This window comes from Carlito syrichta, unplaced genomic scaffold (assembly GCF_000164805.1).
Source record: "Carlito syrichta isolate Samal-C Ts95f unplaced genomic scaffold, Tarsius_syrichta-2.0.1 Scaffold311852, whole genome shotgun sequence".
NCBI lineage: Eukaryota > Metazoa > Chordata > Mammalia > Primates > Tarsiidae > Carlito > Carlito syrichta.
This window is the reverse complement of record NW_007255948.1, coordinates 433,278-444,834: the sequence shown is the minus strand read 5'-3', so window position 1 is coordinate 444,834 and position 11,557 is coordinate 433,278. Positions and strand designations below refer to the sequence as shown.

At 44.4% G+C, this 11,557-nt stretch overlaps 1 protein-coding gene across 6 annotated transcripts in view; it reads right to left on the bottom strand.

Annotated features, from left to right (window-relative positions):
• Positions 1-5,126: 5,126 nt before the first annotated feature.
• The window catches only part of PSMB2 (proteasome subunit beta 2), a 40,444-nt gene continuing 34,013 nt past the window's right edge, over positions 5,127-11,557 (bottom strand). For all 6 annotated transcript variants that reach the window (XM_021718136.1, XM_008069189.1, XM_021718137.1 and 3 more), the window contains 2 exons: positions 8,102-8,151; positions 5,127-5,361 (listed from right to left, as the gene is read on the bottom strand). In XM_021718136.1, coding sequence (XP_021573811.1) covers positions 8,118-8,151 — 34 coding nt within the window. In that variant the 3' untranslated portion in view covers positions 5,127-5,361; positions 8,102-8,117. The remainder of the gene's footprint in view (positions 5,362-8,101; positions 8,152-11,557) is intronic.

Sequence of the window (11,557 nt, the reverse complement as noted above, 5' to 3'; positions counted from 1 at the left end):
ACTCACCTCGGCCTCCCAAAGTGCTGGGATTACAGGCTGAGCCACCGAGCCTGGCCCCAGCCACTGTATTAAGCGCTGTGTATATCTGTTATTTAATCCCCTCGATGTCCCAGTCTTAAGATAATTTTGGTAGTGATTGTCTCTTGCCAGAAACCTGGAAGCAGAACACTCTTCCTTTCATATGGGTGAGTTGAGGCATCATCTCCCAGGATAAAGGTCCAAAGATGTGACTTCTTTTCCCAAGAAGTTTCAAAATCTCAGCTAACCCAAATGAAAAGAGGAATGTGGGGGGAGGCTGGAAGTATGCTCTACACAAAGCCCAGGGCCTGACAAGAGACATTCCACTACCAAAATTATCTTAGACTACGGGAGGCTGAGGGGATTAAATAGTATATATATAGCACTTATATACAGTGCCTGGCATATAGCAACAAATCAATACAAGGTTGTAAATATCCAGAAGGTAAACAAGGAAGAAATTAGTATATCAAGAACTTTTCTGGGCTGGACAACTTTCCCTAAGCAAAGGACTATGTAGTCCTCACCAAGTTCTATTTTAGAAATAAGAAAATTGGACAGGTACAGTGGCTCATGCCTGTAAGCCCAGCACTTTGGGAGGTTAAGGCAGGGGGATCACTTGAGCCCAGGAGTTCCAGATCAGCCTGGGCAACATAGTGTGAACTTGTCTTGATAAAAAATCAAAAAAGTGAATGGGTGTGGTGGTATGCACCTGTAGTCCAGCTACACAGGAGGCTGAGGCGGAAGGGTTGCCTGAACTCGGGAGTTCCAGGCTGCAGTGAGCCAAGATTGTACCACTGCACTCCACCCTGGGCGACAGAATGAGAGCGACCCTGACTCAAAAAATAATAACAAGAAAACTGTAGACCAGAGCAACTTACCCAACATCACAGAGCGAGAAATTGGGACTCACACATCTCTGATCCAATGCTCCTTCATTTCATTTCTACTGTATCACTTGGCCCCCTGCGAGCGGCTCACAGGTTGACCCCAGTAAGGGGAAGCAAGTCCTCCCAGCCCCTCGTGCCCCAAGGCTCTGCTACGCCAGCATATGGTCTGGATCATTACCAGTGCAGAGGAAGCACTACAGTGTGGAGACTGAATAAGTGGCATAAGAAGCTTCTAATAAGGACTCAGCATTTGATCCTTCCCATTAAGTTGTGGAGTTTTTTTCCCCAAAGCAAAACAAATTGTATTTTAGCCTCTGACTAGCTGGGTTTAGCCCTAAGGAAAAGTAGATGATGATTAAAGAAAAAGTATACACGGATAGTTTACATGGCTTCCTTTTTGCAAAGCAAGGAGCTATGCATTAAATGGAGGGTACTTAGACTGGGTAAGCATTCTGGTTTTCAAATTGCAGGAGTTTAAGAGTTTATATACATTTAAAGATATGACTTCCCTATTTTCCTGTGAAGGAACATAGCATTCCAGGAGAAATAAGTGAAGCCTTTGAAAACTTTCTGTCCCTCAATCCTCATGAAGGAAGGTGAGGACAAACTGCAGGTCTTTCTCCTCCCACACATACTCATAACTCACTCACAAAGGAGCCAAGCGAGCAGCAGACACGTAGAGCATCCGAGAATGTGCCACCTTCTCTTGCTTCAGTCGAAGGGCCAAGGCAAGCAGACAGTGACGGGACTCTGAGCTTCAGGCAGAGCAAGCCCAGCGCTGTTGCTCAGCTGCAAACACCAGAAGCTTCTCAGGCCACATCAGGGCCCTCTTCCCATCTCTCTCAGAGGTTCCCTGTCAGCCTTCCCATTCCTTCACTACTCAGAGCTGAGCTTCCCTACCCTGAGGCAAAACATCTGCGCTCCTCTCTAACCTATCTCCCCCTCCACTCCAAGCCTGGGAAGGAATACATTGTTTACTGTGTATTAATCACCTGAACTCAGATGGAAATTAATCAGAAGACCATTATGAGCAGTGTGTTAAAGAATGGGTACATTTTCAGTGTTTTTCAAACTTCAGGAAATCAACTTAGAAGTCACAGCTGGCATTTAAAAAAATAAAATCCAGGCTGAGTGTGGTGGATCAAGCCTGTTATCCCAACACTCTGGGAGGCCTAGGTGGAAGGATTGTTTGAGCCCAGGAGTTTGAGATCAGCCTGGGCAACACAGCAAGACCCAGTTTCTACAAAAAAAAAAAAAAAAAATTAGCCAGGCGTGGTGACATACACCTGTAGTCCCAGCTACTTGAGAGGCTGAGGTGAAAGAATGGCTTGAGCCCAGGAGTTCATGGCTGTGGTGAGCTGTGATCATGCCATTGCACTCCAGCCTGGGTGACAGTGAGACCTCAAATCAAAAATAAAAATAATAAAATCCAGAAGAAAAAGGTACCAGCAAGCACTGTATTGTAACTCAACACGTGCGCACACACAAACTGTAGCAAGTTCCACAAAACAATGCTTACCACTCTTTTTTTTAGTAGGAATCTCATTCTGTCGCACAGGCTGGAGTACAGTTGCACACACAAGGCCACAGCAGCCTCAAATGATCCTTCCACCTCAATCTTCCAAGTAACTGGAACCACAGGCATGCACCACCACACCCAGCTGATTTTTTGATTTACTGTAGAGACGAGGTCTTGCCAAGTTGCCCAGGCTGGTCTCGAATCTCTGGACTCGGGCAATCCTCTCACCTCTGCCTCCCAAAGTGCCGGGATTACAGGTGTGAGCCACTGCACCCAGTTGCTTACCATTCTTACAGTAGGTATGCATATAGGTGTGACGTCATGAATGTGTGACTGAGGTCACAAATTTAGCTTGATCACAGGCTTTATAAGATAAAGAAGAGGGAAAGAAGACTGGGGAGCTGGGTTGGAAAAGGATTATAAAATGTCTAGCATGTAAAATCTAAGAGTTGGGCTTCATTCTCTAAGCCATGGAAAACCATCAGAAAGTTTTAAGTACAGAGATGAATGGACAGTCAAACTGATTTTTAGAGTATGGGAAAAAAATTGGAGAGGGAAGAGATTAAAATAGCAAAGCCAGGAGGCTGTTAAAATAGTCTCAGAAATGAAGGGACAAACCAGAATGGGAATGAAGACTTAAAAAAGGGATCTGCGAAGTAAAAATACCAGAACTTGTGACTTTGTGAAGATAATGTAGTTCCAGATATGTGGGAGAATCACTTGAGCCCAGGAGTTTGAAGGTACAGGGGGTTAAGATCATGCCACTGCACTCCAGCCTGAACGACAGTGAGATCCTGTCTCTTAAAACAGTGATGCCCAGATAAATGCAATGTGGTATTTGGATTGTATCCTAGAACAGAAAATGGACATTAGGGATATTAGTGGGAAAATTGGTGAAACTTGAATAAAGGCTGGAGTTTAGTTAATACTAATGTACCAACCAATGTTAGCTTCTTAGGTTTTGATAAATATACCACAGAGCAGCTTGGAGTACAGGCACGTACCACCACACCCTACTAATGTCTTTTATTTTTTGTAGAGACAAGGTCTTGCTATGTTACCTAGGCTGTTCTTGACCTCCTGGGCTGAAGTGATCTTCCTGCCTCGGCCTCCCAAAGTGCTGGGACTACAGGCATGAGCCATCACGCCTGGCCCCCTTTAAAAATTTTTTTAAATATTCCACATATTGCTTATTTCATTTAGCAGTATACTAGAGACTGTTTTATATCAGCACATACAGATTTGCCTAACTCTTATTGTCAGTTGCATAATGTTCCAGTAAATTGACGTATCATAGGAAGTTAACCAGATACCTGTTTTATGCTTGACCTAGCTTTTTGGAAATAATGCAGATTTTTTTTTTTTTTTACTGAAGCTACTAAAACAGTGGTTCTTAACTATATGTGTGTATCAGAATCACCTGAGGCATTTTCTTTTTTAATGTACATGATTAGGCTTCAAACCTACTTCAGATTCTGAGTAGGTTTGAAGCCTAAATGTAGGAATTTTTTTAAAGCTTCCCAAGTGATCCTTTTCTTTGGTCATGATAGAGAACCACTAGATTGAAGTTTCTTTGGAGTTGTGGCTCTTAAACTTTATATCCCAACCGCCTGTAGGACTTATTGAAACATAGATTTCTAGGTCCTACTCCCATAGTTCCTTTTTTGCCAAGGTCTCACTCTGTCACCCAGGCTGGAGTGCAGTGACACACTTACAGCAACCACGGCCACTGCAGCCTTGACCTGCTGGACTCAAGCAATCCTTCCACCTCAGCCTTCCAAGTAGCTGGAACTACAGGCACACGCCACCACGTCTGGCTAATTTTTTGATTAGTTATAAAGACAAGGTCTTGCCAAGTTGTTCAGGCTGGTCTCAAACCTGTGGGCTCAGGTGATCCTCTCACCTCGGCCTCCCCAAGGGCTGGGATTACAGGTGTGAGCCACCGCCCCAGCCAGAGTATCTCTTTAAAAACAGACAATAGCCGGGCTTGGTGGCTCAGCCTGTAATCCCGCGCCTTTGGGAGGCTGAGGTGAGTGGATTGCCTGAGCCCACGGGTTCGAGACCCGCCTGGGCGGCGAGACCTCATCTCTACAGTAAATCAAAAAATCAGCCGGGCGTGGTAGTGCATGCCTGTAATTCCGGCTACTTGGAAGGCTGAGGCGGAAGGATCGCTGGAGCCCAGCAGGTCAAGGCTGCGGTGGCCAGGAACGGCCACTGCACTCCAGTCTGGGCGACAGAGTGAGACTCCAACAAAATAGATAGATAGATAGATAGATAGATAGATAGATAGATAAAAACAGACAATAAATGAGTAGCTGAAGCTTCCTCCAGAAAGGAAAAGATCGGATTATATGGATGGGAGAAACATTTTTCACTACATGTTTTTGTACTACTTGTATTAGTGTTACTAAATGCATGTTTTACCTATTCAGGTTAACTAATTTAAAAAATTTTAAGTTTAAGGGCAAAAAGCACCACTGCCTTAGAGAGAATGAGATATTAGCAAACAAGATACATGAAAGAGCTAGATGACCAGGAAGCTGGGTATGGGGCAGAACACAGGGCTGGTCACTAGTTAAAGGGCAATGAGAGCATCAACAGAGGGAAAGTGTAGGGGGAAAGATAGTCCTGGAAAAAAGGTAATGCTCCCTCCAGCTCCTGAGGTGATGTTAGGTAAACTGAGACCCAGATCAGAGAGCTCAATTTATCCACATTCAGCTTTATTCTGAATTAACCATCTATCAAGAGTGCACATTCAAAGAGTAGAAAAAAATAAAGACGCCCATCAAAAAAAGTTCCCTGGCAAATGGGAGGGAGGGCATGACATTACGAGCCCTGTTTGGGGAAGGAAATGTTGTCCAGGTCATGGATGCCGTTTTTGTCAATGACGCGAACACTGAAGGTTGGCAGATTCAGGATGAAGCGTTTCTGGAGCTGCATAAAGACAAAAAGGAAATCAGTCAACAAATAATTATTGAGCACTAACTATGTACCAGGCTCTGTCCTAGGCTCTGGGAATAGAAGCAGACAAAATTCCCCTGCTTTTATGGAACTGACACTCTATTGGGGGTGGTCGGTACTAGGCCACTGAGGAAAGCCCAAACGGTAACTGGAGGCTGACTGGGATGCAGGGAACATGCACTGGAAGATGCAGCAGGGAGCCTGTGTCTGGTCAGTCAGCTAATGAAAGAATGAGACAATCTAAATTTTCCTTCCCCATAGCCTGTTACCAATCAGTCTGGTAAACACAGACTGCTCTCTTAAAATGTCTCAAGGCAGTAAGTTAATAACGAGTGACTACTCTCAGAGTAAGCTCTTGGACGAAAGCAGTGTACTCCCAGGTCTCAACTCCTTTCTCCAGTGAGACACCCATTCTAAAGACCAGTAAGCTGGGAGTGTGCTTGTGTGTGCAGTTGGAAAGGTGGAGGGAAGAATGCCAAAAGAACTACACTTCAAACAACCCCTGCTCTGTCTCCTTCAATCCAGGCTGATCTGTCATTAAAGTAACATCTCTGCCTTCTCCTAAGACTTTGAGAGGCTGTTCCAAAGGAGCAGTGTGATCTATGTGCACAGAAGTGGACAGCCCCACTAACCGGGCTGGAGATAACTGAGGAGCACAACTGGAGGAAATCTTTGTTTCTGTCGCTATCCTTCCTGGACATTCCACTTAATGCCTCCAGAGATAAGATACAAAGCTTTCCACCTGCTCCCTTTAGAGCTTATCCCAGAAATGTCCACCTCCCCAGGTTTCAGCCCTCTCTCCCTTGATGCTTCCCATATCCTCTGCAGCTGAGGGCTGGGCAGTCCATTCCATTTCTAGTTCTCTCTGGTTGGTAACTCCTATGTCAGAAATTAGCTCCAGTCAGGCATGGTGGCTCAAGCCTGTAATCCTAGCACTTAGGGAGGTTCAGGCAGAAGGACTGCTTGAGCCTAGAAATTCAAGATCAGCCTGAGCAACATAACATAGCAAGACCTCCCTCTCTATTAATTTTTTTAAAAAAAATTTTTTTTGAGTTGGAGTCTCACTCTGTTACCCAGGCTGGAGGGCAGTGGCATGCCTCTGGGCTACCACTGCCTCAACCTGCTGGGCTCTCTGGTGATCCTTCCACCTCAGCCTTCCAAGCGCGTGATACCACAGCCAGCTAAGTTTTTTGATTTACTGTAGAGACCGAGGTTGCCCGGGCTGGTCTCGGGCCTGCAAGTTCAGACAATTCACTTGCCTCAGCCACCCAAAGGGCTGGGATTACAGGCTGACCCACTGAGCCTGGACTAATAAAAAAATTGTTTAAAGGAGACAATTAGAAAATAAGGTTTCTAGCCGGGCTCGGTGGCTCAGCCTGTAATCCGGCGCCTTTGGGAAACCGAGGTGAGTGGAATGCCTGAGCCCGCGGGTTCGAGACCTGCCTGGGCAGGCAAGACCTCTACAATAAATAAAAAATTCAGCCAGGCATGGTAGCGCATGCCTGTAATTCCGGCTACTCGGAAGGCTGAGGCGGAAGGATCGCTGGAGCCCAGCAGGTCAAGGCTGCGGTGGTTGGGAGGGGCCACTGCACTCCAGTCTGGGTGACAGAGTGAGACTCCAACTCAAAAAAAAAAAAGAAAATAAGGTTTCTAAAAGGACCCTCTTTAGGATCTGTGGAGAATAAAGTGTAAGAACACTTGCTATTCCAGTGGCTTCTTCCTGGCAGCCCCTTGTAACACTTGGGGCTGCCAGACTAATACGATCTCTCAGCTGAATGGTTAAGAAAAGCACATGAGTTTACCTCAGTTTCTGATTTGGAAGGGGGATTTACAAACAAGAGGAAGAGGGAGATGGCACTGTGAACTGAAAATGACAGGCTTGTGTAAGAGGCACAATGACATTACTTCCAATGCTCCTACCTGCTCTCATCCTCCTCCTTTTTCACTAAACCAAGTATTCAAGTTCATCCTTAGGCCACAAGAACAGAAAAAGGACAAAAAAGCCTAATGGGGCTGCTTTCTGATCTCTTCAGCCTACATTCATATCCAAAGCCTTAGCCTCTAAGTAGTATTAGAATGGATGTGGTGTGTGTTCCTGGCCTCACAAACTTAAGGCTACAATACCCTTCTGCCCAAAGCTCCCTAGTTGCTTTCTGGATCCTGATTTTTCAGGTGAGGCTTCCTCTCCAGATTACAAGGACTGGTGTGCTATTAAGGAAGCAGACAGTATGGCAATTACAGGTGGCACAAGAACAGAGCAGGTATAAAGTCTAGGGCAGTAGCTCTTCAAGTATAGCTCCAGCTGCCACCTGTAGCAAAATCACTTGGGACTGCTAGTTAAAACAGATTCTCAGTTGGTACCTCAGGACAGCAGAATCAGAATTGGGGGGGTGGGGAAGAGAGTAATCTGCCTCTTTTAAAAAATTCCCCAGATGATTTTAATACATACTAAAATCCAAGAACTACTGGTCTGGATAAGCCAGAAAGAAAAGTAATTAAATTGTAAAACTGACATTGATGAGGAAGTGATCCATGAGAGAAAAATAAGCTTGTTACCCAAATCAAACTACCCCTGGTAATAACTTCACATCTGGTTAGTGAGTATTTATTACACCTTCTGGTCAAGATAAGAAAAAACGCAACTGAGGAACAGGAACAATACTAGCAAACAGAGACAGAACATTCCTTTCAGGATCTCATGGGAACTACTCACCTCCTCCAGACATTTCCTAAGAAGCTCTACTGCCCTCTCCCGTGAGATAGCTGAAAGAGAAAACAAACCAAGCACTTAACAATGCTGTCACTAAGTCCAACTCTCGTTTGAAAACTTTAATTAAGTTTCAAATATCTTCAGGTCTGTCTGCCACACAAACAGAAAAGGCAAAAAATGCTTTGCCCTCTAGCCTGCAACAAACGTATTTTATATGCAGTTGAGAGTGTCCCAGACCCAGTGCTCCAGCAGTCACAGGCCATGGCAAATTGATTTGCTATAGAGGAGGGTAAGCATGACAGAATGCTGCCTCCTCTGGCCAGGCCAGCCTCTGAAGAAGTCCAGCAGCCTGCCTCTCTTTTTCATAGCCCACTCCCTCTACCCCTGCTTTAGTCCAGGGCTTAAATCAATTCCATCTGCCCTAGCCAGCTGCAGGTCAGGGAAAGGGAGGATAGGGCCAGAGTTTTAGCCTTACTTTCCCAGCTGGGTCTCAGTTTAACGATGGGAAGAAAAGTCACAGTTTGGGGCTGAGACTCCCCTAAAATAGGAGCCAAAGGAACTGTCTGTGGGAATGGCAAACTAGGATGACATATAGGCAGTTAGGCTTCAGGGGCGGTTAGTGGTTATTTTGGTGAGCAAATCAGCTGTATTACTGACAGATGCCAAATCAAGAAACAGTCACTAGGAGGCCAGGCTAATTATTTTCAGGATGTGGCCGGGAGCTCTAGCATGGCTGAGGTTGAGCAAGAGGGCAGCACCAGAAAGGAATGAACATGCCAGATTCTTACAATACAGATGGAAGAATGGAATGTAAGGAGAGAAGTGGCTATTTGTGCTCCATCTACAGTCTGTAGAAATTGAGAGTCTCAACTGCCTACCACCCAGAGTGGCTAAAGTTGAGGCTGGGATTGGGGTCAGAAGATAGAACTTAACACAAAAACAACCTGTGTATAGGAAGTCCTAACTAAAGCAATTGGGCAAGAGAAAGAAATCAAGGACTCCAAACTGGAAATCCAAATCAAGGAAATCCAAATCAAGGAAATCCAAACTGGAAAAAAGTAAGTCAAGCTGCCCCTATTTGCTGAGAACGTTTTAAATACAGAAAAACCTAAAGACTCCATCAAAAAATTCTTACAGCTGACAAATAAGTTCAGTAAAGTTGCAGGATATAAAGAGCAGTGGCTTTTTCATATACAAACAATGAACTAGCTGAAAAGGAATTCAAGAAGGCAATCCCACTCACAATAGCTATAAAAAAAAACCCTAGGAATAAATTTAACCAAGGAGGTAAAAAATTTCTACCAGGAAAACTAAAAGCACTGATGAAACAAACTAAAGAAAATATAATCAAGCTGGGCTCGGTGGCTCGGCCTGTAATCCCGTGCTTTGGGAGGCTGAGGTGAGTGGATTGCCTGAGCCCACGGGTTCGAGACCCGCCTGGGCAACTTGGTGAGACCTCATCTTTACAATAAATCAAAAAAATTAGTTGGGCGTGGTAGCGTGCGCCTGTAGTTCCAGCTACTTGGAAGGCTGAGGAGGAGGGATCGCTGGAGCCCAGCAGGTTGAGGCTGCGGTGGCCGGGAGAAGCCACTGCACTCCAGTTTGGGCAACAGAGTGAGACTCCAACTCAAAAAAAAAAAAAAAGAAAACATAATCAAATAGAAAGACATCCCATGCTCATGGAATGAAAAAATTAATATTGCTAACATTATCATAATACCCAAATCTATCTACAGATTTAATGTAATCCTCATCCCAAATACAAATGGCATGCTTCACAGGAACACAAAAAAATTCCTAAGGTTTGTATGGAAGTCCAAAAGATCCCAAATAGTCAAGTTAATCCTAGGCAAAAAGAACAAGCTAAAGGTATTATACTACCAGACCTCAAAATATACTACAAAGCTGTAATAACTAAAACTGCATGCTACTACCATAAAAACAGACACACAGACCAATGGAACACAGAACTCAGAAATTAATTCACATATCTACAGCTCACTGATTTTTGACAAAGGTGCCAAGAACAGTCATTGAGGAAAAGACAGTCTCTTCAGTAAGTGGTGGTGGGTAAACTGGATAACCGTATGCAGAAGTATGAAACTAGACTCTCACCTCTCACAGTATACAAAATCACAGATTACACTATTACATTGACCATTAAGTAAAAAAAGGGGGGAAAAAACCAACTCAAAGAACTAGGGGTTAAAGCTTCATGATATTAGTCTGGAAAAAGATTTTATGAATAAGACTTCAAAAATACAGGTAACAAAAGCAAAAATATACAAATAAGATTATATCAAACTAAAAAACTTCTGCACAGCCAGGCTTGGTGGCTCAGCCTGTAATCCAGCGACTTTGGGAGGCTGAGGTGAGTGGATTGCCTGAGCCCGCAGGTTCGAGATCCGCCTGGGCAACTTGGCGAGACCTCATCACCACAATAAATCAAAAATTAACCGGGCGTGGTAGCGCGCACCTATAGTTCCAGCTACTTGGAAGGTTGAGGTGGAAGGATCGCCAGAGCCCAGCTGGTAGAGGCTGTGGTGGCCAGAAGTGGCCACTGCACTCCAGTCTGGGTGACAGAGTGAGACTCCAACTAAAAAAAAAAAAAAATTTCTGCACAACAAAGGAAAACAATCAACAGAGTGAAAGATAATCTACAAAATGGGAAAAAATATCTGCAAACTACTCATCTGATAGGGGATGAATATCCAGAATAGAAAAGAAACTGAAGCATATCAATAATCAAAAGAAAATCCAATTAAATATGGGCAAATGATCTGAACAGACACTTCTCAAAAGAAAACATACATATGGCTAACAAATATATTAAAAAATTATCAGTATCATTAATCTTCAGAGAAATGTAAATCAAAAGTGCAATGAGGTACCATCACATCCCAGTTAGGATGGTTATTAGCAAAAAGACAAAATAACAAATGCTGGCAAGGATATGGAAAAAGGCAACTCTTATACACTACTGGTGGGAATACAAACTAGTACAACCACTATGGAGACAGAATGGAGGTCCCTCAGAAAACTACAAATAGAACTACCACATGATCTAGCAATCCCACTACTGGGAATTTATCCAAAGGAAATAAATCATTATATCAGAGAGACATCTGCACTCCCATGTTTACTGCAGCTCTATTCACAATAGCTAAGATATGGAATCAACCTAGGTATCCCACAAGAGATGACTAAATAAAGAATAATATACAGCCGGGCTTGGTGGCTCAGCCTGTAATCCCGTGCCTTTGGGAGGCTAAGGTGAGTGGATTGCCTGAGCCCACGGGTTCGAGACCGGCCTGGGCAATTTGGCGAGACCTCATCTCTACAATAAATCAAGAAATTAGCCAGGCGTGATAGCGCACGCCTGTAGTTCCAGCTACTCGGAAGGCTGAGGCGGAAGGATCACCAGAGCCCAGCAGGTCGAGGCTGCGGTGGCCGGGAGCG